This window comes from Anabrus simplex, chromosome 7 (assembly GCF_040414725.1).
Source record: "Anabrus simplex isolate iqAnaSimp1 chromosome 7, ASM4041472v1, whole genome shotgun sequence".
Classification (NCBI taxonomy): domain Eukaryota; kingdom Metazoa; phylum Arthropoda; class Insecta; order Orthoptera; family Tettigoniidae; genus Anabrus; species Anabrus simplex.
Window position 1 is genome coordinate 88,337,528 of NC_090271.1, and position 13,053 is coordinate 88,350,580.

At 36.5% G+C, this 13,053-nt stretch overlaps 1 protein-coding gene across 1 annotated transcript in view; it reads right to left on the reverse strand.

Annotated features, from left to right (window-relative positions):
* Positions 1–11,822, reverse strand: part of LOC136876921 (T-box transcription factor TBX20) — a 343,057-nt gene extending 331,235 nt beyond the window's left edge. Inside the window, exon 1 of the mRNA XM_067150676.2 lies at positions 11,587–11,822. Coding sequence (XP_067006777.2) covers positions 11,587–11,752 — 166 coding nt within the window. The 5' untranslated portion in view covers positions 11,753–11,822. The remainder of the gene's footprint in view (positions 1–11,586) is intronic.
* Between the last annotated feature and the right edge of the window lie 1,231 nt (positions 11,823–13,053).

The following is a 13,053-nucleotide window of genomic DNA, read 5'->3' on the forward strand; positions in this document are numbered from 1 at the left end:
CACACAGTTGTAAATACTGCCATTTTCCGTCTAGTTATCAACATTTGTAGACTGATATTACTTCATGTAAAAACTATTGTTAACTTGATTGGTAATTCAGTCACCGTTATAATGGGTTATCGTCACGAAAATCACTTTTATCATGGTCTTAGCGCATAGTGTTTAATAAACAGTCGTAAAATTATGTGCACAGATGAATGTGATCATTTATAATATTTTCTATTGCAGGTTTTTATCCCACTGAAAAAGAAGAAGACTGGTCTATACTATATATTTTATATGTTTTCACTGTATGTTTATTTAAAAATCACAGTAAGATGATTGGTCAACTTTTCGTCTCGAGAGAAAAGATTAAAACAAAATAATACTGTGTTACCTGTAATCACCCTATAAATGAGAGAAACGTGTTCAAGGCAATAATAATTGTGACCACAACTAAACATTCTGTGTGGCCATACTCAGAAATCATTTCTATGGATTGCATGGCAATTGTTAACTTCTTTCACTATTTAGTGTTATTATATACATTTAATATCGAGCGATTTGAATTTAAGGTTTGGGCCATGTAGCTATGAACTTGTATTTGAGAGAGAGTGAGTTCAAAGCCCACTCTCGGCAGCCCTTAAGATGGTTTTCCGTGGTTTCAAATTTTCACACAGGTAAATGCCGGGTCTGTACTTTAATTAAGGCCATGGTCGCTTCGTTCCCATTACTAGTCCAGTCCTATCCCGTCGTTGCCATCAGACTTGTCTATTTCGGTATGGCGTGAAACGGATTGCAAAATTTAAAAAAAATCTAGTTGTATGGACTGAGTGGGTCAGATGGAGGAGCCTTCTGACCCCAAGTTGACGGATTCGATCCCGTTTCAGTCCGGTGGTATTTGGAGGTAGGCCTACTCAAATACGTTGACTAAGTTTTTTCTTTTCTACCGCTTTTCCCACATCTGTGGGGTCGCGAGTGCGAACTGTGTTTATATGTGGATTTGGCCTTGTTTTACGGCCGGATGCTCTTCCTGACGCCAACCCTTCATGGAGGGATATATTCACTATTGCGTGTTTCTGTGATGTGTTGTCTGAATATGAAGAGGAAAGTGTTGGGACAAACACAAACACTCAGTCCCCGGGTCAAAAGAATTAATCAGACGTGATTAAAATCTCCGACCCGGCGGGGAATCGAACCCGGGACCCTCTGAACCGAAGGCCTCAACGCTGACCATTCAGCCAATGAGTCGGACTAAATACGTCGACTGAGTCTCGGTTGAAATGTTCACTGGCACGTAAAATAACTCCTGCGAGAATAAATTCCGGCACCTCGGCCTCTCACAAAACTGGAAAAGTTGAAAAATATTACTGAAAAGTAAAACCATTATTATTATTATTATTATTATTATTATTATTATTATTATTATTATTATTATTATTATTATTATTATTATTATTTAATGATCCTGCATCACTTCGACAAACGTATTTTTAAAGGGGTCTTTTTAAATTGCATTGGTACTTGCCGATGTGATTCTCATTATTTTTGCACCTCTTAGAAGCACAATAGGCCTACATAAATTAAATAAATAAATAAATAAATAAATAAATAAATAAATAAATAAATAAATAAATAAATAAATAAATAAATAAATAAACATAAAAATTCCACTGATTAAAGTTTTCTGTGAGTTATCCACTCATCCCTCAGGCTATATCTTCCTGGCTCTTCTACTATTTCTTCTCTTCTTTCAAAGTGTTTTAATAATATTTCTTTTCGAGTTCACCCGTAAATAATAATCTGCGAGGAGCACATTCACATAAAGTAGTAAGCGTATTACAAAGCCACCTCCGGAACAGTAGCCTGTATAGTGCGTGTGTTGTGGCGAGAGAAGGATGGGCAGTAGAATTAAGTCGCCCAGTGATGATGGGTCTGTCCGCCTGCTGGAGAACGGCCGAGCCCCACGTGACCACAGACCATCCCATCTGTCATTGTTAGCGAGCTTGACTCGCACCAGGGCACATCAAACTCTAGACTCTCAGTACTGTCAAATGAACAGCTGGTAAAATGATTTATTGAACGGGCTTACATAAATAAGAAAAGCGCTTCATGCGACGAACTGTGTATGTGCTGCTAAAATAAACGTTTCTATCTAAAACAGAGCACCTTTACTAACTCATTTTTTAGGATTTTGCGCTTCTGTTGTCTTTTGGTCATCTGCAGTCTAATCCTGCGACCATACAGTATAGTTTGTGTGTGTGTTTATAAAATGTAGTTTATGTAGCCATTATCTCCTTAATAGGGCCTATAATGTTTCTCGTTTCTGACACGATAAATAGATAAATAAATAAATAAAGAAGTAAATAAATCCTAACCAACCACTTTCAACTTATTTTACTAAATTTTGGAATAAATATCATTTAAAACGTAAAATAGGCCCTATATCCATATCTGGCATTAACTATTAATAAACAGAATCATTTTGAATCTTATATTCAAACAACTACTTAGTATAAATCCTTCAGAAATCGCTCCAGATTTGTAAAATGTTTGATCATGAAGTCAATATACGAGCTAGAAATTTCATGTAAGCCCTCACGTAAATATTATTCCGATCATTTTTCGTGGGGCCTATAGAACATCCATGAAGGTTGTTGCTCCGTTAATATTCTTTAATTTTGTATTGTAATATACAAAGTGTGAAAATAGATGTTCTATAATAATAATAATAATAATAATAATAATAATAATAATAATAATAATAATAATAATAATAATAATAATAGGATGAATGTAAAATTACGCTGTCTTAAGTAGAATAGGCCATTATTACAATGATTTAGTCTCACATTTGGTTAAGGGATAATTTATATTCATGAAAATATGAGGTAATGAGAGGTCTATGAAAATGGAATAGGCTACTCATTAAATAATATGGAAATTTGGAAAATAAATCTTGTAGGCTCCTTGCTGAGAGACGATAAGTTTCTCACGAATATTTTTGAAGGAAAAATGCTGGGAAAGAGAGGTGGAGAAAGACCAAGAAATTTATATTTCGAAGACCTTTAGAACGTGATAAAAATAAGTAAACTCATACCGGGCGAGTTGGCCGCTCGGTTACACTCGCGCAGCTGCGAGCTTGCGTCCGGGAGATAATGGGTTTCCTGAAGATGGTTTTCCGTGGTTTTCCATTTTCACACCAGGCAAATGCCGGGGATTTACCTTAATTAAGGCCGCGGCCGCTTCCTTCCAACTCCTAGGCCTTTCCCATCCCATCGTCGCCACAAGACCTATCTGTGTCGGTGCGACGTAAAGCCACTCGTGTCCTCATTCCGAGGTTCTGCAGCTCTTTTCAGGAACACTTCCAATGGAGGTGAGCTGCATACCGTGGCTCAAATCTCGGTCATTCCATGTGAGATTTGTGCTGGACAAAGCGGAGGCGGGACAGGTTTTTCTCCGGGTACTCTGGTTTTCCCTGTCATCTTTCATTCCAGCAACACTCTCCATTCACATTTCATAGCATCTATCAGTCCCTTTTGGAGTGGCTACCCTATCGTACTAATAGTATATAGGCCTACATATGATTCATTCATTACATCCCTGACCCGGTCAATGACTGGAAAACAGTTTAAGTTTTAATTTTTAATACGATTGTAATGTTCCACTAATAATTGTATCTACATTATTTTCGAACGAAAACATCTCATTAGATTCCTTAAAATTATGTTCTTGCCTATATATATTTGGTCTGTAAATGTAAAAGGTGGATGGTAACCCGTAAAATAATAGCTAAGGTTTGTCTCTTAAAAATTTCTCCCGTAGCGTGTGAGAGCAATATATATTATATATATCTTCTCTTTAGATGGCTTCGGGTCCACTCCTTTTCCAAACAAAATGAGCAGAATACTCGTACATACCAAAGTGTCGTATTACTGTCTTCATTATCCCAAGAAAATTAACTTTCTTAGGCCCGCAACAAAAAGTGCTCGTAAGGTGCTAGGATAAAGCCTTAAAGCTATAGTTTATTGTCATTACGTCCTTACGAGAATATCAGGTCGTAGGTATAGCTATCTTGTGATCAGCAAATTTCTCTGTGAGTAGTCAGTGCAAAACTGAAAGCGGTTCAATTTCTCTCAATTATCTCCATAGTATAAGATATAGCCCAGAGAATAGAAGAACGATCTGTATGTCATGTGACTTATTTCGTTATCGACACTTCTTGAGGATACTGATTTTTAAATGATTTATTTTATGCAAGGATACAAGTTATCATCGGTTTCCTTTCCTTTATACTTCGTATGTTTCGTACCTTTTTTTTTTTTTTTTTTTTTTTTTAGCCGTTGTGTTTCAAGATTGTGATAACATATACCACACAATACTTGAAAGAATACTTCAAACGAATTTCAGATCTCAGAAAATTCCGACTGTATAATTATGTGCTCAACCTTTGGAACGTTAACGTGTTTATTACATTGTGCATAATTGTATAATTATAACTTATAAATGTTTGCAGTTTGTGTTAAGTAATATTCCCTTAGTCGGGAGCCACAATCGACTGAAATTTACAGAACTGCTTTTCAGTTTGGTAAACCACATCGCTAAGTTCGAATATTATTGACGAACAAAAAAGCGTTACTAATCTTTAGGGCATGTTCACTTCGTTCTGTTTTAAATAACTTGAAATGAGTTATAGACTTTACAGTGAGAGAATATCCTCTCCACGAGGAAGATCGATGTCGGTATAAATGAAATCATTTCTTTTGAAATGCTTTTAATGCTAGATGCTAGAAGTATTTTCTTGTATGCCATAAGAGGTAATCTACAGGTTTTGCAAAAACTTCTTGAAAATGTAATAGGCTTAACAATGAAATGAAATGTCGTATGGCTTTTAGTGCCGGGATATCCCAGGACGGGTTCGGCTCGCCAGGTGCAGGTCTTTCTATTGACACCCGTAGGTGACCTGCGCGTCGTGATGAGGATGAAATGATGATGAAGACAACACATACACCCAGCCCCCGTGCCATTGGATTTAACCAATTAAGGTTAAAATCCCCGACCCGGCCGGGAATCGAACCCGGGACCCTCTGAACCGAAGGCCAGTACGCTGACCGTTCAGCCAACGAGTCGGACAGGCTTAACAATGACAAGGATGTTGACCTGATAATTGCATACAAGGAGAGAAAATTCTGCCATTCAAATTTAATATTTAGTATCTAATTTTTTAACTTCATTTTTTCTTAATTATATTGAATACTATAAAACACTTAATATTTAAATATGCTTCCTCTAAATGTACTTCTCTTCCCTAATATTGCTTCTACTAGACTACTAGCCGAAAATCTTTCAGATAAATGTAATTTCTTTCTTCCGTTTGTCCACCATTGCCATTTGGGCGCCATTTATTAAAATAACTGCTAGAAACTAATCTGTAGAGTTTAGCTAAATCTGATTGGTTGATCAGATTGAAAAGGTAATGACATTCAAATTTACATAACAGCAAAGTATTATTGCAGTCACTCTTCCAGTTATGCGTTGTAGTCCATATGACTACGAAAGAAATATTCTAGCTGTTCATGCTGTTCCACTGAATTTCGATGACATATTCATTAGCACTTAGATGCAGATACGTAAGCCGGCCTACGTTTGTTTCTCTTGACAGTCTCCTAACCAGAGAGATCGAACCTGAGAGGGAATGATAATTATATCTCTAAGTCTGTTCAATCACGTCAGCGTCTCTATCTAATAGGCCTAGTTTAATGTAATTTACTCGACTCCATAAGCGGAAGAATACACTTCCAAGTTAATTAATCAGGTAATACTTCAAATCGAATTGTGAGCTATTCTGAGTCTCTTGACATCACACTTATCCATAAAATGAACTCTAATAGCAACGTTACATCAAATTTAAAGCTAGTATTCATCAGAATGTTATCGGGAGAATGCAGTTTGATTGAAGTTAGTGGAGAACAAGTCTTGTGTGCCATTAGCCTCAAAATCCAACCATCCTGTTGCAAAATGTTGTGTTAATGAAATATAAAGTGTGATAATCCACTTGTTGTGTGCTCATAATATACAGAAATCAATCACGCATTCAAATAAATCAAGTAGATACCTAAGCCAGCCACACATGGGCCTGCATGAACTTTAAATGTTAGTTCGAGCGAAACCAGAGTTACAATACGGATATTACTAACGTAGTTAGTTATTTTATATTAGATTCGGTCTAATTTAATGCATCGCTCTTACTCATTGTCATTCCAGATTACTGATAGGCCTAATGTACGAAACAATCAAGTATCAGTCTATTAATCATCGTCTGTAGATTTCGTCAGTCACTGGGTAAAGTAATAACCAACATTTGTGTCAGTAGGTATACACTTCTTAATATTTACTTGCAATGTCTTAGGAATTTGCATCACAAACAATGAACTCTGTTTTAAATGTATCAGAATCATTGCATAATAATGAATTATTAACAAAGATTGTCGGTGATCTCGACTGTATTTCTGTGACTGAATAGAATTTTCAATTCTATTGTTGTAATGTTTATTATTTACTTTATGAAAGTTATTATGTGCTGAAAACGAAACAATCGCACAATATACCAAAACGAGGCCTGAAATACTCTCTTAATGGCGAAATATTCTAAATAGGATAACAGTTCCTAAAAATGTGTAGGCTGTATTATTTTGAAGATTTTTAAAATTGTTACTTTATATAATATAAAATGCATATGTGTAGGCTACACTAGGCAATATTGTAGTTCATCCAAGTGGGACGAAGCGAATTCTTTCAGCTCAATCCTTTGATTTTCTTTGAAATTGTTGATAGTCTTCAACTCTTTTATCAAATTACGTAAGCCTAAAATAATTTCTTATAAAATATTCCTAAATGTAGACTACGTTCATTTTTCCTTGATCTCTGACCTATAACCACTAGAAGCTGTATTTCAATTAGTCAACCATATTAAATGTTCGTCAGTAAATCTGACTGTCAATAAATTACTCGCATGTTGACTTGAAGCTTATAACGTCATGTCTATGTTAATACCATCAGTATTTAGAATGGACATTAAACACATTACATTAATATTCTATAAATATACTTGGAAAGAAATGTTCATCCACCAAATATCTTTTATGGAAAACCAATCAAATTCAGGTATCATGTATCAAAGCATTTTCCATTATGCCAAGTTTGCATAAATTGTACTAGTTTAGGATAAAACTGCCTCCTTCTTTCAAGTTGTTACAAACAAGTTTCTGTTTCCCACCGAATGATTTGATTACGTGCTGACGGCCATATAGCTGTGAGCTTGCATTAGGAAAATAGTGAGTTCCGATCTTCTATCACAATCGATAGCCCTGAAATTGGATTTCCATGGTTCCCTAATTTCGCACCAGGTAAATTATGTAGGTGTAATTTAATTAAGGCCACGGCTGGATACTCCCGAGTTCTAGCTCCCATCATCGATGAAAATCTACCTGAGTTAGTACGCCGTTTAACCACCAGTTAAGAAAAACCTTATGTTCTGGGTCCCATTTGTCGTAAAGTTGTTGGTTTTAAAATGTTTGAGGATGCTAATACAGATATAATCAGCGATATGCTCCATAAAGAGATGATAACTGCAGCAATGCACTTGCAAAGACTCTAATATTTTCTTAATTTTTGTATTAAAATGAAGAATCAATATAGACAGTATGTCGGGTCCCGGAGCTTACACAAATTATAAGCTAATTTGAGAAGTAATCAGAAAGAATAGTGCAAAGTAAAATTGTATATTCTCTTGTTAATACTAACTTCTATTTACAAAATACATTTTTTTCAGCTGGATATAGGCCTAGACAATCTTTTTTTCACTTAACTTAACTCACGTAAATTTCAATGTGTTTTATTTAAGTTACATTAAATCATTAGTCTCTGCTGTCCGAATTGTTGGCTGAACGGTTAGCGTTCTGGCCTTCGGTTCAGAGGGTCCCGGGTTCGATTCCCGGTCGGGTCGGGGATTTTAACCTTAATTGGTTAATTCCAATGGCACGGGGTCTATGTGTCGTCTTCATCATCATTTCATTCTCATCACGACGCGCAGGTCGCCTACGGGAGTAAAATAGAAAGACCTGCACCTGGCGAGCCGAACCCGTCCTGGCATATGTTTCACTGGTCGAAAAAGAGAAATATCTTCCCTAAAAGAACAAGCCACCTTGTCGTTTTGAGAACCACTTCACATTCCAAAAATCCCAAGTTCATTGACCGGGGTTCAAACCGCAGTCTCGTCGCCATAAGACCTATCTGTGTCGGTGCGACGTAAAGCCCCTAGCAAAAAAAAAAAAACCGCAGCCATCTTTGTGGAAAGCTAGGGTGAAATAACTCAGCTTTCACACTTCCCAGTCTGTGACCATTTTTTTGCTTGACTATTTTTGTCCCCTGATATCTGTTTTCGTACTTATTTAATAGTTATTGTTCATTTCACATTTCTTTGCAATGTTGTGCTAGAAAAATATGGTATTTGTCAACGAACAGGCGTTTTTTATTTTAATCCATGACAATGTTGCTGGAGATGGTAAGCTCATTTTTACGTTAAATATCACCATAATTTCATGTTAAATACAGTATAAGCCTACTTTCATTGAAGGCCGTCATAGGATTACTGTACACAAATGGATAACAAAATACCTATCGATCACAAAATTCTTTTAATACAGATTCTCGCCATCCTTCAGGTGCGAAGTGCAATAGAATGTTGATTAATTCAACTGGTCTTTATTTTTTAATCACGCGATTATTTTTGAAAAAACTACGTAGCAGTGTCTGGAAAACCACCAAAGTATTTCTTTAAAATTATAATATATTTTCCTCAAGACGAAGTTCATTAAAATGATTTTGACTAATATATTGATCAAACCTTCTTACTTATAGCTTATAACATTGGACTAAAAATCTCAGTCATTTGCCTCTTGAAGCAATAATCACCACTCATTGTCAGATGTCCAGTGATAACCACAGAATGAGTATAAAATATTCCTCGCTAGATCTCTTATCACAATCGAAACTCAACCGGCTCCATAATGTAGCTGGTTACACGCTCACCTATTTTGCGGAAGGTTGCAGAATCGCAACTCGATGCAGTCGTTTGGCACTCGCAAGTGCTTAAATGTGAAATCCCATGTTAATTGAATCACGAATTCGTTTAGAACATCATTACACGACCGATTTTCAGCTCTTAAAATCCATCCTTGAATGGATGTCAAATATTTTTATTCCTCGTCATCATCATAATAATTATAGTCTAAGTGTCCGGCTCCATTACTAAATGGTTAGCGTGCTGGCCTTTGGTCATAAGGGTCCCGGGTTCGATTGCCGGCAGGGCCGGAAATTTTAACCATCATTGGTTAATTTCGCTGACACGGGGACTGGGTGTAGGCCTACATGTCGTCTTCATCATCATTTCATCCTCATCACGACGCGTAGGTCGCCTACGGGTGTCATATCAAAAGACCTGCATCTGGCGAGCCGAACTTGTCCTCGGACACTCCCGGCACTAAAAGCCATACTTCAATTCATTTCATCATTATAAGTAATAGAAACTCATCGTTAAACGCAAATTAATTGAAAGACGAATTTCAAATGTCTCTTTAGAAATCTTTTGCAATGGATGAACTCAATTTCTGGCATTACTTGCCAAAGTAATTTGATAAAAGGATTGTATAAACCACAGGGGTTCTATTAGAAGAAATTTGTTCTAATATCCCGGATAACATGTTCTAAATTTTTCAAACGACTAATGATAGTGTAAACAACATACTGCACCATTTTAAAATCCCCTTAATTGTTTAATTACAAACAACAATATATATACCTATTATTGTGCAAGGGAGAGTGAATGAAAACACTAAATAATACTCCGCGTATTTGCCCAAGCAGAAAAGGAATAACTATTCAAGGTGTTTCAGCTCCCTTTGCAATCTTGTACATAGTTCAAAGAATTTCAAATACGTCTTACAAAGAATTTAGCAAATATCCTACATGTAGGCCTGTGTTCCTAAAAGTAGACATTGAATATTTACCGCCTAGTCTCATATTTCAAAATATTGAAAAAGTGAGGGACTTGCAGTATTTGTAGCCCCTTGAAGCAATAATCACCACACATTGCCAGATGTCCAGTGATAACAGCAGAATCAGTACAAAATATTCTTCGCTAGATCTCATATCAAAATCGAAACTCAACTGGCTGCATAATGTAGTTGATTACACGCCCACCTTCTTTGTGTAAAATTACTGAAGAGAATTTAGCAGAGAATATTCGATCGCATTAATAATAATAATAATAATAATAATAATAATAATAATAATAATAATAGATAGGCCCTATTGAAAGACGACTGCGTGTCAGAATTTCTCCCCTCTTTAACGTGCTCGAAACGGAGTTGTCACACTTAAATACCCTCAAAAGTCTTCCAATAAATTGTTGTGGTAACGTAAGTTAATTGATGTTAAACATTGAAGTTACCAGCCTATTTCTTCTGAACAGCCTATCTAAGAGTATTAAGACGGTTTTTACGACTTCTGTTACCAAAAGTCTACTAAGACTTTTTTTCAAAGTAAAATGGAAGTTACATATAGCCTACATCAGGACAATCGTATTTTTAAATTTAAATGTAAAATATCAATCTCGTATTGCCTGTCTTTCTCCCCCTCAATGCAGTAAACATTCCTTTTACCTATATGGTTTCTTTTCTTATCTAGATTAGAGTACCTGTGCGTTTTATTACAGCAAAGTATAGGCGAAAACAGACCATGAGAAGAAGGTAGTTAACAATGTAGGTAGTGCGTTAAAACGCCAACCACTTGATAAGTCGTTACTGCGCTCAGCAGCGGTGACTGGAGGAACTTCTACCATGCATGAACTGTTAGAAAAGTATCGGTATAGTAATAGCAGCACCGAGTGGGATACTTCTCAAGGATGCAACATTGTCAGCAATGGACAATAGAGAATAATACTGGAAGTGAACAGGCACTTTAAAACAATTTCATCGTCACACCCATGCTTGGTACTTCACAGAAGGCTTCACAGCGTGATGGCAACAACGTATGCTAAGAATAACGCCATGTGGAAGATGTGCGTATGTCTACTATGAAATCTTATGCAAAATACTAAATGTAACACTAAGCTGCAATGGAAAAGTTCTAAATTAAAATGTTTTTCTGTAAAACGGGCGAGTAGGCTTATATAAGACGAGATGAACTTAAATATAAGTTAGTGTCACCTGTACATGCGTTTTTTAATTGAATTAATCTGATAAATTTATTTTGTATATTATGATTCCACAACTCGTTATAGGGGTTTGTTATAATTCCCTCCTCACTGGAATTTTAGTGTTGGGAATTTGTATACAAACAATAATTATAACGATTTCTTGCCACTTAAATTTTCGTCGCATTCTTTTACGTTTCAAATCTACCCGAGATATATTTAATGTTCCCGGTACCTACGAACCTCGGTCTCTATTTCATGTAAAGAAAATATGTTTGATAAACTTTCAGTAACATTAAAGGCTGGGTTTAGCTTTGACAATTAAAGTAACATGAATGAAATGTGGTATTTACCTAAAGGTAACAGGGAGTCACCAGGCTCCAGCTGTTGTTGCTGTTGTTGATGTTGGAATTTCGAGCGATTTCGGCGGTCATGTCTTGCCATGATGGCTGCGATCGAGAAGTCTGTAGCGCAAGGACGAAGGGAACAATTGTCGTCCATGGTGCAGTCCAACAACATGAGGAATCAGGAAGAACACACGGCACTTATCTGTCTATCCGTAGTTCACCTCACCATCTACCATCCACTATGTCCCACTATCATCAACAATGATTCATTTATGTTTTGTAAAATATTCTTTCAAAGATATGTATTAGTCTATCAATGATAATCACCTAACAGGAATCATACACAATTCATAGGAGACATTTCCCGGCATCAAAACTTACGCGCGCATTGTTGTTCCAGTGAGTGAAGTTGCGTGCTCACAATATTGCACAAAAATTTTCTTTATCACTTGAACGGAAAACTATCAGACACACCACAGTTTTATTGAAATTATAAGAATTGCCAACGTTCATATAAATCAAGAAGTGCTGCCCGCGTTTTAGTAGTAGACTTCATGGGAGGCAAATCGATAAAGCTTGTCGTCCACGTGGCCTCTGCTACAGTATGCACCAAAAAGTTCCACACAAACACTTCCTGTATTTTAACTAGAAACTGTATTCTTCTGACAACAGTACGTTGTTTGTTTGGTTTATCTGTCCACTGTTTCTTATATAGGAACACTGTCAACACATCGAATAATTTTCAGAATATTTTCTTTTATTTTTCACCCTGTACTCTCAAGACTTGTAGAAGACTGTGTAGAGAACTGTTTGTAAAATTAATGATCTCTTCCTTTCCTGACTACTAGACGACGCTACTGTCATTAGGAATCTTGTAGCTGTTGAAAAAGCATCCGGTCCCCGTTGACAGCGGCAGCACCATAATATATTTTCTTCTTCTGACAGTTTCTAATGTCAAGAAATGATATTATTGTTAAGAATCACAGTAACACACACACTAGCTCCCTAGTAAGGTGCAGAGTAGACTGCTCTGTTCTGGCTTGAAACACGAAAAGAGAGAGACTAAATATTTCTTTTTTTCTTCTTCGGTAGCACGATATGGTGTGTCAAACCGGAGGAGGCTACCACGTTTAGCTTTTAACGACTTGAAACGTGTAACCAGCTGCCACCAGTGCTGGACCAGAGGTTCCACATTGCCGAGATTGGAGAAGGAGTTTCTCCTCTCCCCTCCCTGCAGTCACTTTTCTTCTCCCGCCCAGTTCACGACGACTAGAGGCGACCACCCATGCAGGAGGCGTGGTCACTCATTTAAGGACGTATTAAATTACCATCACGATGACAGACCTCAACGACTTTGGCAACACTGCACTCATTATAAAAATTAAACTATTGACAATATAAATTTCATTCACTTTTATTAAAACTATTTTTGTTATAATTATGTCTGATAAATTTACGCTGTTGGGTTGTTGT